Source organism: Triturus cristatus, chromosome 2_2 (assembly GCF_964204655.1).
Source record: "Triturus cristatus chromosome 2_2, aTriCri1.1, whole genome shotgun sequence".
NCBI classification, from domain to species: domain Eukaryota; kingdom Metazoa; phylum Chordata; class Amphibia; order Caudata; family Salamandridae; genus Triturus; species Triturus cristatus.
The window spans coordinates 793,196,742-793,211,457 of NC_140582.1; the positions used below are offsets into that span (position 1 = coordinate 793,196,742).

Consider the following 14,716-nt stretch of genomic DNA (forward strand, 5'->3'; position numbering starts at 1 on the left):
CATACACCTTGTCTCTTCTGACTAACCTATAAAACTTTGAATGATTTGTGACTTCTCCTGCGCACTTTACCTATTTGGTAGAAGAAAAGAAAGAAACAAGAAAACAACCTACAAACGAATCTTGATAGAACAGTTAGAGGTTTTCTGTTAAGATTCTTCACTCATTAAGCTGACCTTTTGAAATATTTGATCCTGGTATTTGTTCCTATTGAGGCAGATGCAGAAGTACCACTTACGAAATAATGCAGATGTGACAAAAAATGTGTTTAATTGGCTGATATAAATAAAATATCGAGGGAAAAAAACAGTACCATCACACAAAAAGGCGAGTTCTACAGCTTAGGAACTTAAAGTAGTGGAAAAGAAACGTACGACAAGCAACACATGTTGACATACTAGCCAAGGCCACACTTATTACAAATGTCAGACTCGTGGCCTTTACAAAATGTTAATATAGCTTTAATCCAAGAGCTATATGACGCTTATTGAAATCTCCAAATCCCCTGAAGTCCAAAGATAGGTGCAGTACATGTGGTCATTTTTCAAGTTTTTGTCACCCATATTCCAAACTCTTAAGAACTAAGCACCAGATTATCTGTTTTGTACTGTTTCTAATAGTGATTTAATAAATGAATAGCCATCTGATTCTTTGGTATCATACATTTGGTAAAAATCTGAATATTGATGTTCCAGCCAATGTTTCAGTTCACTGCGCAGATAGGAGCAATGCAACATCTTAAAGACCAACTAGAACAGAGAACACGACTGATAGAGGCGAATATTCACCGTCAACAAGAAGAGTTGCGCAAAATACAAGAACAGCTTCAGCTTGTCGATGGCCCAGGGCTTCAAGTGAGTATGACTTTCTTTGCTTGGATTCAGAGTTTCACTTATTTTGTAAACAACTTTCAGTGATCTGGCAATTTAAGAAGTACATCGACACTTTATCGCTGTATGGTCTTACTACTTGAAGTAATGTGCGGATATTCTTAAAGATGTTTTTACAGCAGCCATCGACTGGATTAAACTTTGGTTCTATGCAGCTCTCTTCTGGAAGTTCATCTCATAATCCACAGCTTACACCAACACCAATGAATGTGCAAAGCCAAACCATTCAAACTAACCATATTCAAGGAAGTCTTAACACTGGACATCTTGGAACTCAACTTAATCAGCAGCAGACTTTGCAAAATACAAATCAGGTAATACAAGTTTTTGTGGGAAGTGAATTAAGATCTGTGTGTTTTAAGTGGATTTCAAAAACCTGAAAGATAATACTTGCAGACACATAGGAAAGACCAATGGCCTAATGCATGAATGGAAATTGGCCTCCTCATCACTTTATTTTGTAGTAACTAACAACTTCTAATTGGGATTAAGTGGGCCGCTCACACCCCTGGATTCCGTTGTCACTTTATCTGCTGCTCTGTTGAAATGTGTTGTCCTTAACAATTGGAAAAACTGAAAGGCAAATTAGTTATGTAAAAGAAATGAACCACAAATACACATTCTTAATGGAGACTAAAAAATATGTTTGTGACATGAAGTAGTCAGCCAGAGAAGACAGCATGATATTTTGTGTAATTTTGTAGTGAAGAACCATAGAACTGTACCTTAAAATAGACACTGATTTTTTCATAAAATTTATTGTTTTTTTGTATTAATTGTAACACATACTGGAAGGAAGTCATGTACCTTGTTTTGAACATAGAACATTATGTATTTACTTCACTTCAATTTTAAGTTCTATTTTTGCTTCAGTACCCTTGTCCTTCTGTATGGTTTACGCAGTGTGCAGTCTGCATTCGTAACATTACACCTGTTAAGCCTGTTCATGAAGATATAGATTTAATTAAGCATGCACGTTTTTCCCTTCATCAGTACTCCTCCCTGCTGATTTACAAAACTCCAGATGCATAATGAAAGGACACCGTTTCCAGCAAGAAATCTACATTGACATCTCTTCCAACAATATAACGAGTGATCTACAATTGCTAGAATCAGTATTTCTGACAGAGGCTTCTCACTGCAGATTCCTCACCTTGTGAATTTCCTCAAGCGCCAGATTGGATCTGGAAACCTTCGATGTAACGTCGGGGACCCTCCAGCTTTGCACACTAGCATCAGTTCCTTTCTTTGTATTTCTTCTAATGTGGAACCAGAGCTCCTCAAATTCTGTCTGTTTGATTGACTTCGTTATACAAAATTTCTTTTCAGTGTGCCATTATGTCTCCCCTTAAACAACAGATTTTAAACTGCGTCGACACTGTGATCGACAGATGTCTGTGACAGATGCATTCAAAGTCTGCCTCTGGGGCCTTGGCTTCAAGCATGACTTTGGGCCTGATGTAGAAGTTAGCAGAGGGAATACTTCAGTCAGGTTACCACTGGCCGATTCGTCTCCAACACGGACTGCACTACTAGACCTCGACCCAACGCCGACACCTTCATCAAGGTCTGCTCTGCCAACACCAGCCCTGGAGGGTTCTGCACTGCAACAGAAGCCGCCAGCACAAATCTCAACACAGTCACAAATGTCACCAATGCTGGAAACTGAGCCAATACTGTTATCGGAATCTAATACCCATCCTCCTCCAAAACCAAGGTTCCAAAAACCATGCCATTTCACCTATTTGGATCCAGAAACATATAGCCCATTATAATGATGACACTGGAGATGATACTGCCTGTTATGATGATAGCAACATATTTGATGACTTACAGAAGTCCAGGACACCTCTCCAGACATTGGTCTGGCATCCCACAACCTGACTATGGCAACAGACAAATTCACATCCTTTGCCATGGTGATCTGGAGAGTAGTAGAGGTTTTTGACCTTACTCTGTCCACAGCAGAAGTTAAATCAGCTGTCCTCACCGAGGTCCTCGATCCTGGACAAAGCAGCCAAGAACCTCTACTCCCATTCAACGAGGCCTTAACTGGTGGGCACCTCGCCAAGACAAGATTTTGCCCCCAAGTTAATCGGCAAGTGGCAAGGTGGCATAGGCATGCTCACGGAGAGCTTGGTTGCGCAGGCATCCTTGAGTCTCCTCAACCCTAGACTTCCGCACCACCCCTCCTGACAGAGAGTCTAAACGAATAGAGACATTCACCAAGTGCATACTTTATTTCACCAGTCTTGCCCTAAGATTGCCTCCTGGGAAGGTATTTACATGCGATGTGGGTGATATCTTGCCTGCTGTCCCTGATGACATCATCAAACCGTATAATGCCTTATCATGGATGGTCAGGATGCAGCAAAGTCAACCGGATGAAAAGAATTGTCCCTACAACGATATCCTACTTTTTGTCCGGCTAAATGGGTCTTTTGACTCAAAGCAGCTTTTCTGCCAAATGTGGTCACGCCCTATCACTAAGGATAGCCCATCACCTTGCTAACTTTATACCCTCCACCTCATCCCTCGAAGGAGGAAGAACATTTCGGCTCTCTGGACCCTAAGAGAGATATCAATCAATCAATCAATCAATCATGGAACTTATATCGCGCACTACTCACCCGTAAGGGTCTCAAGGCGCTTGGGGAAGGGGGTCTGCTACTGCTCGAACAGCCAGGTCTTGAGCTGTTTCCTGGTGGTGGTGAGTTTCTATAACTTTTTGTTGGTTTCTCTGCTGCCAAAAAAGGGCAAAGCAGTGTTGAAGAGAACCATCTCTTGATGGATTGTATTGTGTATTAAAATCTCCTATGGGCTGACCACGAAGATGCCTAAAGAAGGTTTACGGTCTCTTTGCACCAGGGCAAAAGCTGCCACCACTACATTGCTATGTGGTGTCCCATTTCTGGATATTTGCCAGGCTGCTACGTGGTTGTCCCTCCCTACGTTCACGAAGCACTATTGCCTGCACAGCCAGGTCAGGTGAGATGGGCCAGGACTTTCTGGTTTGAGCCATTCCACAGACCCACCACCTGGGGAGGCACTGCTTTGGTATCTATTCACAAGGTGAGGAATCCGCAGTTGGAATTCTCTATTAGAAGAGCAAGTCACTTACCTTTAGTAATGGCTTGTCTGGTAGAGACTCTAACTGCAAATTCCTTACCGAACAACCCACCTCCCCTTTCTTTGGATCAGACTCTTACAGCATGTTAATAAGTTCTTAAGTCTCAGATCTGCACACTGCTATTCTGATTTCTGTTGGCTCCATGTCCGAGGGCGCGGATGAAGAACAGAAAGAAACTAACATCAACGTGTGGAGGTGGTTCTGATATAGGGGCCTGACCTCACATTCAGGGTGTGATGAATCGAACAGAGCCACACAACGCCACCTACTGGCGTACAAGGGAGTTGCTTCAAATGTTTCCGGATCCAGTTTGGCACCTGGGGAATTTCAAAAGGTTAGGAATCTGTGGTTAGGTGGAGTCTCTACCCGAAAAGGCTCGGCTGAAGGTAAGTAATGTTCATCCTGAAGTAAACTGACAGTGTGTCATTACAACTAGGGGTGGGCAGAATTGGCGCAATAAAGTACAATCAAATTCAGCTGAATTCTACGAAGGGCAGAGTGGGCACTGCAATGTGCAGTGCATTCCCCTCTGTACCCTTACATATTTATGTAAGGGCACCGAGGGGTATCCTATCCATTTCAGTGCACAGTGAAAGTGAGAAAGTCCCTGAATGTCAATGCTTGCACCAACAGATCTCCCTGACCATCAGTACCTTTGGATTGCAGGTGACCTTAGGCTACTGTGTCAGATCCTCTCTAGGCTACAGTGTCACATCTTGCCATGCTAGGATGCCCCCGGGCTACAGTGGTAGATCTCCCCCTGATAACTAGACAGGGCTACAGTGGAAGATCTCCCCGGGCTGCATGCCGCAGAGACAGATCTGGACTGCAAAAACAGATCCCTGCATGCTGCAGTGCATGCAGTAACAACATGCAGGTTTGTGCTGGGCTGCATTCACCTCCTTGAGCTGTTCCATCCCCTGCCAGATGGTCTTGTACTCCAGCTCGTCATACTGCTGCTTGAGCTGCTGCTTCTCATCCAGCACCGCCAGCCCGTACTCGGCCACCTGGATCTTCTCCCAACTGGTCTCACCCAGCTCTTGGAAGAGCCTCTTCACCTCAGCTTGCAGCCAGGACAGCCGACATGCCGGGATAGAGACTCGGTTGGCTAAGGCGGGCGACCCACGGGCCACGACAGGGAGAGGAGTCACCACTGCTACTGCCTCAAGCCGGAGGAGGGGATGCCGGGGTCACTGAGCCTTCCGGTGCTCAGCAGCGCTTCTGTAGGACTTGGCCTTTTTGGCTAAAGTTCCCTAAACCTTTTGCTTTCTCCCTAGACTGTTTTCCTGACATAGAGTTGCCAATTTGGAGGCTTTGGGTACTTTGCCACTGCTAATCAGTGTCATCCTTATGTAAAGTGTAGTGGTAATTGGTTGGCCATGATTAGTATGTTGGCCTTACTAGTGAAGTCCCTAGTGATGTGCACTGTGTGTACAGGGGCTAGTAATGCAAAGGCGCACAGAGAAGGGAACTCAGTCCTTCAGTGTAGGGCCTGCGCGCAGAGTGCTAAGTTAGGATGTTGTCCTGACAAGTGCAACCACTTGCAAAGACAACAGTTGATGGACAGAATGTAGAACAATGTCATACATTCACCCCAGTACAGAGATCTGGGCCTAAATCCATCATGTTTTTTCTCACTAAGCCGTTCCAGTTTGAACCCAGCCATATGCAAATCAGTCTTGACCCTGTGCCTCATGGGAACAGTCCAGCCCGAACTGCCAAGCCAGGTCCTCTCTGGACTGGAAACCAGCATCCTAGGACCGGATTCGGGGTTTCACCCCTCTTCAGCCAGGAGAGCTTGATTCCAGTGGCATGGAGAGCACAGGACCCACATCTGGGCATACCCTTCCCACTCGGGGTGACAAATGCAAAAACAACAGTTGATTGACAGAATATAGAACAATGTCATACATTCACCCCAGTACAGAGATCTGGGCCTGGCTGATCACGGCTGGTTAGCCATAAACCGGTCCCAGAATGCTTGTTTCTGGTCCAGGGAAGACATGGCTTGGCAGTTCGGGCTGGACTGTTCCCATGAGGCACAGGGTCAGACTGATTTGCATATGGCCATGTCTGAACTGGGGTGGCGGAATGAGCTAAAGAATGATGATGGATTAAACTCAGATAAGTTGACTGGGGGTGAGTGCTTGTAATGTTCAACACTCCATCCATCATCCCCTTTGGTTTTGCCAAGTGCAACCACTTGTCAGGCCTTACTTTCCCTTTTGCATACACACGGGGCACCCCTGTGGTAGTTCCCAGGTAACCCCTGGGCAGGGTGCAGTGTAGGTAAAAGGCAGGACATCTACTGAGGTGTGTGTTATGTCCTGACAGTGAAAACACTCCATTTCGTTTTTCACTGGTGAAAGGCCATTCTGCCCATAGGATAGAATGGGGGAGGCTGGGTATTGTGTTTTGGTAGCTTAATTCCCTGTAGGTTTATAAAGGAGAGGTGAAGTTTAGTATGTATGAACTCAGTGTCATAACACATCTTTCTATGAAAGTGATTTTGTCACTGTGTGTTCATAAACCACTCTTTTAGAAAGTGGCTGAGTTTTGTGCGTTAAGCATTTCTGTGTGTCTCTGCTGAATGTGGATTGACTGTCTGGAACCGTGAGGTGAGAGGAGCTGGAAGAGGTCTTGACCCAGGGAGGGGTTGAGATGGCACCAGGCTGCCCTGCAGGGGGAGGAGAAGCCCGGGAGGTGAAAAGGCCTGGGCTTGTGCTATAAACCAATTGACCCATCTCCAGCTGAGTGATTAAGGATCCAGACCCCCAGTATCAAAAGGAGAAAAGTGACACTGGGAGGAAGACACCCAGAACTGATTTAGGGAGGGGTCTGGGACCCCTGAGCACAAAGAACTTCAAAGACATGAAGGGGTATAACTAAGAGAACTGAACCCCCTAAAATTTGGTGAAGTTTTCAATGGTGAAATGGGCAGGTCGAGTCTGCAAAGGCTTTGACCTCTTTCGTGATCAAGAAGAACCTCTGCCAAGGCAGGAGTTGCTGAAGAGACTGCTGATCTGGGGCTGGCCTGCAGTGTGTAGCTTTTACTAAGGAAGAGACTTAAGGGACATTGCAGTGGGTGGTGTGTCCCCCTTCTTGAACAGGACTGTGGTTTGTGCTGTGTCCTGAACCCCAAGGGCCCGAGGTGAGCTGGCTCCCTGTTTGGAAACACAGGAACATAAAAGTTTCCAGAGAAGTCCCAAGCAACGCGGTGTGCTCGTGTTTTTGCAGCTTGTGACCCTCAGAAGTCGTGCATTGTGATCGTGGGCACACAGGAGTAAACTGAGTCGCGGACGCGCAAGTAGCGTGTTGGGGTGCAGCCAGGGCGTTGGTGAAGAGCGCCTGGTCATTGTGTGCACCATGCGAGGAAGTGAAACTCGGACACGCAGGGTGCGTGTCTTGGTGCAGCCGAGGCGTTGGTGAAGAGCGCCTGGTCGTTGTGTGCACTGGAAGAAGAGAGGAGACTCGATGCGCATGGTGCGTGTCGTGGTGCAGCCGAGGCGTTGGTGAAGAGCACCTGGTCGTTGTGTGCACCGGGAGAAGAAATCAGTCTCGGACGCGCAGGGTGCATGCCGTGGTGCAAGCTGAGGCGTGTTGGTGAAGAGTGCCTGGTCATCGTGGGCCCCAGAGAAGAGGCGAGTCTCGGACGTGCAGAGTGCGTGTTGCGGTGCAACCACAGGCGCTTGTGAGGAGTACCTGGGTGGTGTGTGCACCGAAATCGAAGTAGGTTTCCACAGTGCAGAGGGCCGGTCTTGGTGTCTAATGAGACCGCCGGAAAGAGGGCCAGGTCATCGGGCCCTCGGAGTGAAGCAGTAGTTGCCCGGACCTGCAGCCCCGGAGGAGTTGAGCCGCCAGCCCGAGCTCGCCGTGCCCATTTGACAGAGTTCTGGATCAAGGTCCAAGTTGCTGAAGGAGGAGAGGCCTCCCCAGGTAACGTGGATCACCACCTGGGTTGGGGTGCGGGCCCGGAGGGACACTTTCTCGGGCTCTGGCTTCTGTCAGCTGTGCGAGCCTTTTGCTTTGGCTCGGATCTCGGCCCGTGCTGGCCCAAGGAGGGGCAGAACTGGGGCCGGAGTGAGAAATGGTACTTTTGTGCCATCATTGATCCATGATTGGGGGCAACTGTTAACGGAGCACCTACACTGTCGTATTACACTTTGCATTACTGCTGCTAACGAACTATCAAACTGTCGTATGACACCTGACCTTAATTGTGCCTGACGAACTACATGCTGGGTGCGTTACGCACTGCGTTATTTTTCCCTTGCAGAGTACATGATTGTAACGTGGCGTATTGCATTATTTCTTCATCACATAGTCCAGGATTATTACGTGGCGCCTTGCATTGTTTTTCCATTGCACAAGTACATGATTGTAGCATGACGCATTGCTTTGTTTCTTCCTTGCACAGGACATGCTGGTAGTGAAACTCATTGCATTATTGTTGCAAAGTACATGATTGTGGCGCTACGTATGGCATTGGTTCTCTAGTGCACAGTACAGGGTATATCGTTACGCATTGCAGTATTTCTTCGGCAGTGTTGAGTAAATTATGCAGCAAGAAAAGGCAAATTATGTGGCATAATGTGGCACATTTTGTAATAGTGCTATTTCATTATTTTATACTTCTTACACTTGTTAACTCTGTCTGGGCATTGGGTGGACCTTCTTAGTACCAGTTCAACACCCAAATATAGCAATAAACAATGGAAAGTTGACCAGTCAACCTTTGCAAAAGGCCTTCCACTGCGCTGAAAAAAAAAAATTGTTAAAATCTGCAGATAATGCTGCAGATGATGGATTAACTGGCAAATGCGGCAAATAAATAGTTATGTGAAAATCGCTGCAGCCACACAATCACATAATTCCAGTGGCCCTGATTATCCTCTCAGAAGTGCATGAACTAATCAAGCCTGTGTGTGATTATCCCGCACATAATATTTTTGGATGGTTTAATAATTCAACCAGTGCTCGTTTTTTATTCCGCCGGCTGAGTGGCAACATTTCTTAGTAGTTCTGTGTTACATGAGTAACCCAGTTCCACCGGCAGAATTAAAAATTCTGACACCCCTATTAATCCCTGTTGGCAATAAGCCCCACTTGAAGTGATCCATGCCAACCTTCCAGTAAATAATTGGTCCAATTTTTAGGTCTCGCCTAGCGACGCAGCGCGAGACCTATTGTCTTCGGTTTTTCGGCGGAAGGGGGCCAGGAGATGTGCACACGTACGGACAGGAAATGTGAACATCTCGTGTCCCTCCCCGTCTCCTGCGCGCTGTGCCTGCACGTAAAGGAGATGTGCACGCGGAGACAACTCGCACGCCGCAGCCTTCACCCGGGCCCCGCCCCTCCGCTTGACTTTATTTACTTTAATGAAAGTGCGGGCTTGAAAGTCAGAGCGGGGAGACTTGAGCAGATAGCTGAGTGAGGGGTTTTCCTGGACCGGCAGGGAGGAGGGAACACATTGCTACTGACAGCCACTGTGCTGCGAGTGCCACCCGAGCCTGGACATGCAACTCATTCATCCCTCAGGTGTCCACGACAAGAGGATTTTTCTGCCAGCGCACACTGTGTATTGGGAAAGCGCCGCACAGCGCTTCGAAGATTTTCAAGTCAACTTCCTGCGAGCTGCACTGAACTTTTTATCCTTTTATTTTTTACTTCTTTTTTTACTTTCTCTGAGGGAGGACGGTGCCATTTGATGTTATTTAAAATACTTTTGAATAAGGAAGAACGGGCCTGACCCCGGTTCTGTGGTTGTCATGGAGTTTTTAAGAACATGCCTTATGCTCTCTTTACTCTGCAGTTCGATGCTCACACCTGTAAGTACAACCAAACGTTTACAGTAATGGTTTTCTGCACCTGTGGTATGCGTGGGAATGTCATGTGGGGGCACTATACCACCAGAACTATTGTTTTCCGAATAAGCTACGACTTGTATAAAAACACACGTGTGATAAACATCCTGTTTCTTCTGTCCCATATATGTTTTGTTATTGACAGTTGGCACAGTCCCACGCTTCTAATCCATGTTTCATATTTTACTTATTTCTGAAGCTTGGACATGTTAAGATAGCGCCTAATAATAGTAGGCAAGGTAACTGCGGTCCATGGAGAGAGGGTGATATATTCCACGGATCACAGCCTTCACTCTCATGAGGAAGACGTTGTCAGAACTCTGGTCTCCAGGATTTACAACCAGTGGATGATCCACTGCAAAGACTTCCTGAGGTGGGAGTCGACAGGCTGTCAGGACAGATTGATGCACGATCTTATGTCTGAGGTGAAGGGGGCGTGAGGTCGCGTGCTCAGTTACGGGAAGCAATGGTCTTCATGTCACATGCCTTCTAGGGGTGGGGTAACCAGCTTGCTTTATCTTATATTGTTATTTTGTGTAGTATTATATAGCAGGAACCTGGCCCACTGACATCAGAGCACTTTACAAGTGCATTTTTTTTCTTTTCCGTTTTTAGGCAGATGGAGATTAAGTGATTGGCACAGTATCATAGGATGTCTTTTAGAGGCCATCAATTGAAAGTGCCTGTACAGGGAAAGTCAGGCGCTGGAAGATGGCGAACCCAGTGTCATGAAGTTACCTGGTCATCCTGCCTGTAGTGGCTCCAGGGACCAAGACCTCTGCATGGGAGGGGGTAAATGCCAGGCGCTGACTTGCGGTGTCGTCACCACTAGAGGGAGAAGTTTGTATCCTGTTAAACGAGAAGGGGTTTCGGTACCAGGAGTGCTGAAAGAGAGGTTTCATAGTTTGTGGTAATAGAGGGGGAAACGTGAGTGCTCTGAGGTCATGTTGTCCTCTGTTCTTGGGAGTTCCTTTTATCTCTGTGGGTACAAGTGACCACTGGACACTTGTCACGTCTTTAGCATGGCACCTTGCGGGAGTTCGCTTTGGTGAACACCTTTCAACAAAGTGACCCGCATTGGAGATTGGAGAGCTGTTCAGGGAGAATTGGAGGGTCCATCTGTGAATGTTTTCATATTCCAAAAACATGTCACTTAATTGGGATTTTACATAGCTCCAGTCCACAAAGTGGCTGCTTCGGGGTGCTTGATTAATGACAACATCATACTATACTACTACAATTGCGAAAAACAAACATATATGTATATTGAAAGAATTCTGACATATTAGACACGCGTGTTCTTGAAGTTTATTATTCAGAACAAGTGGCAAACGGCTGAGTGATATGAAGCAGATGTGTTGTTCTGCTGCTTAAGTTAACGACTTTGGAACCACAAGTCTTAGGCTGTAGTCCTGACTTGTGTACTCCATAACATGTGTGTGTTCTTGGGCATGGAGTATTTTTCAGTGCCAGGCAGGGGTGGCGGAACAATGTTCAGGGTGGGGGTGTTGGCCATCGTCATCACCTAACTTAGTGACTTGGCTGTACTTTACATGCTGGCGATATTGATTTTGCACATCTCCTGTCCCTCCCCGTCTCCTGCGCGCTGTGCCTGCACGTAAAGGAGATGTGCACGCGGAGACAGCTCCACGCCGCAGCCTTCACCCGGGTCCCGCCCCTCCGCTTGACTTTATTTACTTTAATGAAAGTGCGGGCTTGAAAGTCAGAGCGGGGAGACTTGAGCAGATAGCTGAGTGAGGGGTTTTCCTGGACCGGCAGGGAGGAGGGAACACATTGCTACTGACAGCCACTGTGCTGCGAGTGCCACCCGAGCCTGGACATGCAACTCATTCATCCCTCAGGTGTCCACGACAAGAGAATTTGTCTGCCAGCGCACACTGTGTATTGGGAAAGCGCCGCACAGCGCTTCGAAGATTTTCAAGTCAACTTCCTGCGAGCTGCACTGAACTTTTTATTTTTATCCTTTTATTTTTTACTTCTTTTTTTACTTTCTCTGAGGGAGGACGGTGCCATTTGATGTTATTTAAAATACTTTTGAATAAGGAAGAACGGGCCTGACCCCGGTTCTGTGGTTGTCATGGAGTTTTTAAGAACATGCCTTATGCTCTCTTTACTCTGCAGTTCGATGCTCACACCTGTAAGTACAACCAAACGTTTACAGTAATGGTTTTCTGCACCTGTGGTATGCGTGGGAATGTCATGTGGGGGCACTATACCACCAGAACTATTGTTTTCCGAATAAGCTACGACTTGTATAAAAACACACGTGTGATAAACATCCTGTTTCTTCTGTCCCATATATGTTTTGTTATTGACAGTTGGCACAGTCCCACGCTTCTAATCCATGTTTCATATTTTACTTATTTCTGAAGCTTGGACATGTTAAGATAGCGCCTAATAATAGTAGGCAAGGTAACTGCGGTCCATGGAGAGAGGGTGATATATTCCACGGATCACAGCCTTCACTCTCATGAGGAAGACGTTGTCAGAACTCTGGTCTCCAGGATTTACAACCAGTGGATGATCCACTGCAAAGACTTCCTGAGGTGGGAGTCGACAGGCTGTCAGGACAGATTGATGCACGATCTTATGTCTGAGGTGAAGGGGGCGTGAGGTCGCGTGCTCAGTTACGGGAAGCAATGGTCTTCATGTCACATGCCTTCTAGGGGTGGGGTAACCAGCTTGCTTTATCTTATATTGTTATTTTGTGTAGTATTATATAGCAGGAACCTGGCCCACTGACATCAGAGCACTTTACAAGTGCATTTTTTTTCTTTTCCGTTTTTAGGCAGAAGGAGATTAAGTGATTGGCACAGTATCATAGGATGTCTTTTAGAGGCCATCAATTGAAAGTGCCTGTACAGGGAAAGTCAGGCGCTGGAAGATGGCGAACCCAGTGTCATGAAGTTACCTGGTCATCCTGCCTGTAGTGGCTCCAGGGACCAAGACCTCTGCATGGGAGGGGGTAAATGCCAGGCGCTGACTTGCGGTGTCGTCGCCACCAGAGGGAGAAGTTTGTATCCTGTTAAACGAGAAGGGGTTTCGGTACCAGGAGTGCTGAAAGAGAGGTTTCATAGTTTGTGGTAATAGAGGGGGAAACGTGAGTGCTCTGAGGTCATGTTGTCCTCTGTTCTTGGGAGTTCCTTTTATCTCTGTGGGTACAAGTGACCACTGGACACTTGTCACGTCTTTAGCATGGCACCTTGCGGGAGTTCGCTTTGGTGAACACCTTTCAACAAAGTGACCCGCATTGGAGATTGGAGAGCTGTTCAGGGAGAATTGGAGGGTCCATCTGTGAATGTTTTCATATTCCAAAAACATGTCACTTAATTGGGATTTTACATAGCTCCAGTCCACAAAGTGGCTGCTTCGGGGTGCTTGATTAATGACAACATCATACTATACTACTACAATTGCGAAAAATAAACATATATGTATATTGAAAGAATTCTGACATATTAGACACGCGTGTTCTTGAAGTTTATTATTCAGAACAAGTGGCAAACGGCTGAGTGATATGAAGCAGATGTGTTGTTCTGCTGCTTAAGTTAACGACTTTGGAACCACAAATCTTAGGCTGTAGTCCTGACTTGTGTACTCCATAACATGTGTGTGTTCTTGGGCATGGAGTATTTTTCAGTGCCAGGCAGGGGTGGCGGAACAATGTTCAGGGTGGGGGTGTTGGCCATCGTCATCACCTAACTTAGTGACTTGGCTGTACTTTACATGCTGGCGATATTGATTTTGAGATATATGTGCTTTACTTTGTAAAGCAAACAGGCCTTTCAGCATATCGGGGCACAAAACCTCTGGAATTATGAATACCTTGACCTCCTTTCACCTGCACCCCCGCAAGAGTGTAACCAGTGAAAATTACAAAATACACGAAATATGCAACAAAGAGACGAATAGTAAACACGGTTCTCTGCGTTAAAAAAGCAACAGTTAGTTTGTCCAATGGCAAACTCTGCTTGATGAGAGTCGGTTTCTGGCCCGCGGATGTTGCCTGAAACTCGGGGGTGGGGTGTTCGGGGGGTTGAATGGGGTGTCTAACTAGTAAAAAAGCACTAGCACCGCCCGAGTGTGTGTTACGTTTCCCATTGACCTCTATTCATCAACTTTAAAATCACTAACAACAAGTAGATCACTAGGCGCTAGCTTGGAAGCGACTTGAAGCAATCCAGTTCCCGCCCATGTCGTAATACTTTACATAGCTTATTTCATTGGGGTGGCACCCCTGGCGCTTATGTTTGTTTTCCGTGGGTCAAGTCACTAGAGGAGTATAAAGGCAGGAGTTGGCGCGAAAGAGTGAGTGCTCCTGTGAGGGGCGATACAAACAGTTATAGAGGGGTGGGGGGCTGGTTCCACTGTATCATCGTTAGACGACTGAACCTGGTGGAAATGGAGGTCTAGTCGAGCGCTAGAAAGACAGAGGCATGCTCCCAGGTATTACGACCACTGCAGACGTATTTCTTGTTGTATGGTATTTGACACAACTGAAGTCACGAGTGAGGGGTCCGCGCAAGAGCGAGTGTGTTGCGGGAGGGTTTAGTGTCGGGCTCGTGGGAGAGATGGGTCTGTGTCATTCAAGGTTGTAAACTCGGCGTGCACTGTGTGTGGTGTGTGCTGTCCCCGCACAGAGTGCACTGACTCGTACTAGTCCACACGTGGAAACTAATTTCAGGGAGGTACACGATGAACATATGGGAGATGTGTCACCCTCTCCCTGCCTGTGCTATGCGATAAATGCATGTCATTCTGAGGAAGCAAACACGTCAGAAAATGTGAGCCAACCGTGAGATTGTGTGTCTGT

The 14,716-nt window shown here is 46.7% G+C and overlaps 1 protein-coding gene across 9 annotated transcripts in view; it reads left to right on the forward strand.

The window, feature by feature from the left end:
* CLOCK (clock circadian regulator) overlaps nucleotides 1-14,716 on the forward strand; it is a 2,260,868-nt gene that overhangs the window by 2,041,685 nt on the left and 204,467 nt on the right. For all 9 annotated transcript variants that reach the window (XM_085642074.1, XM_085642079.1, XM_085642082.1 and 6 more), the window contains 2 exons: nucleotides 694-852; nucleotides 996-1,202. In XM_085642074.1, coding sequence (XP_085498200.1) covers nucleotides 694-852; nucleotides 996-1,202 — 366 coding nt within the window. The remainder of the gene's footprint in view (nucleotides 1-693; nucleotides 853-995; nucleotides 1,203-14,716) is intronic.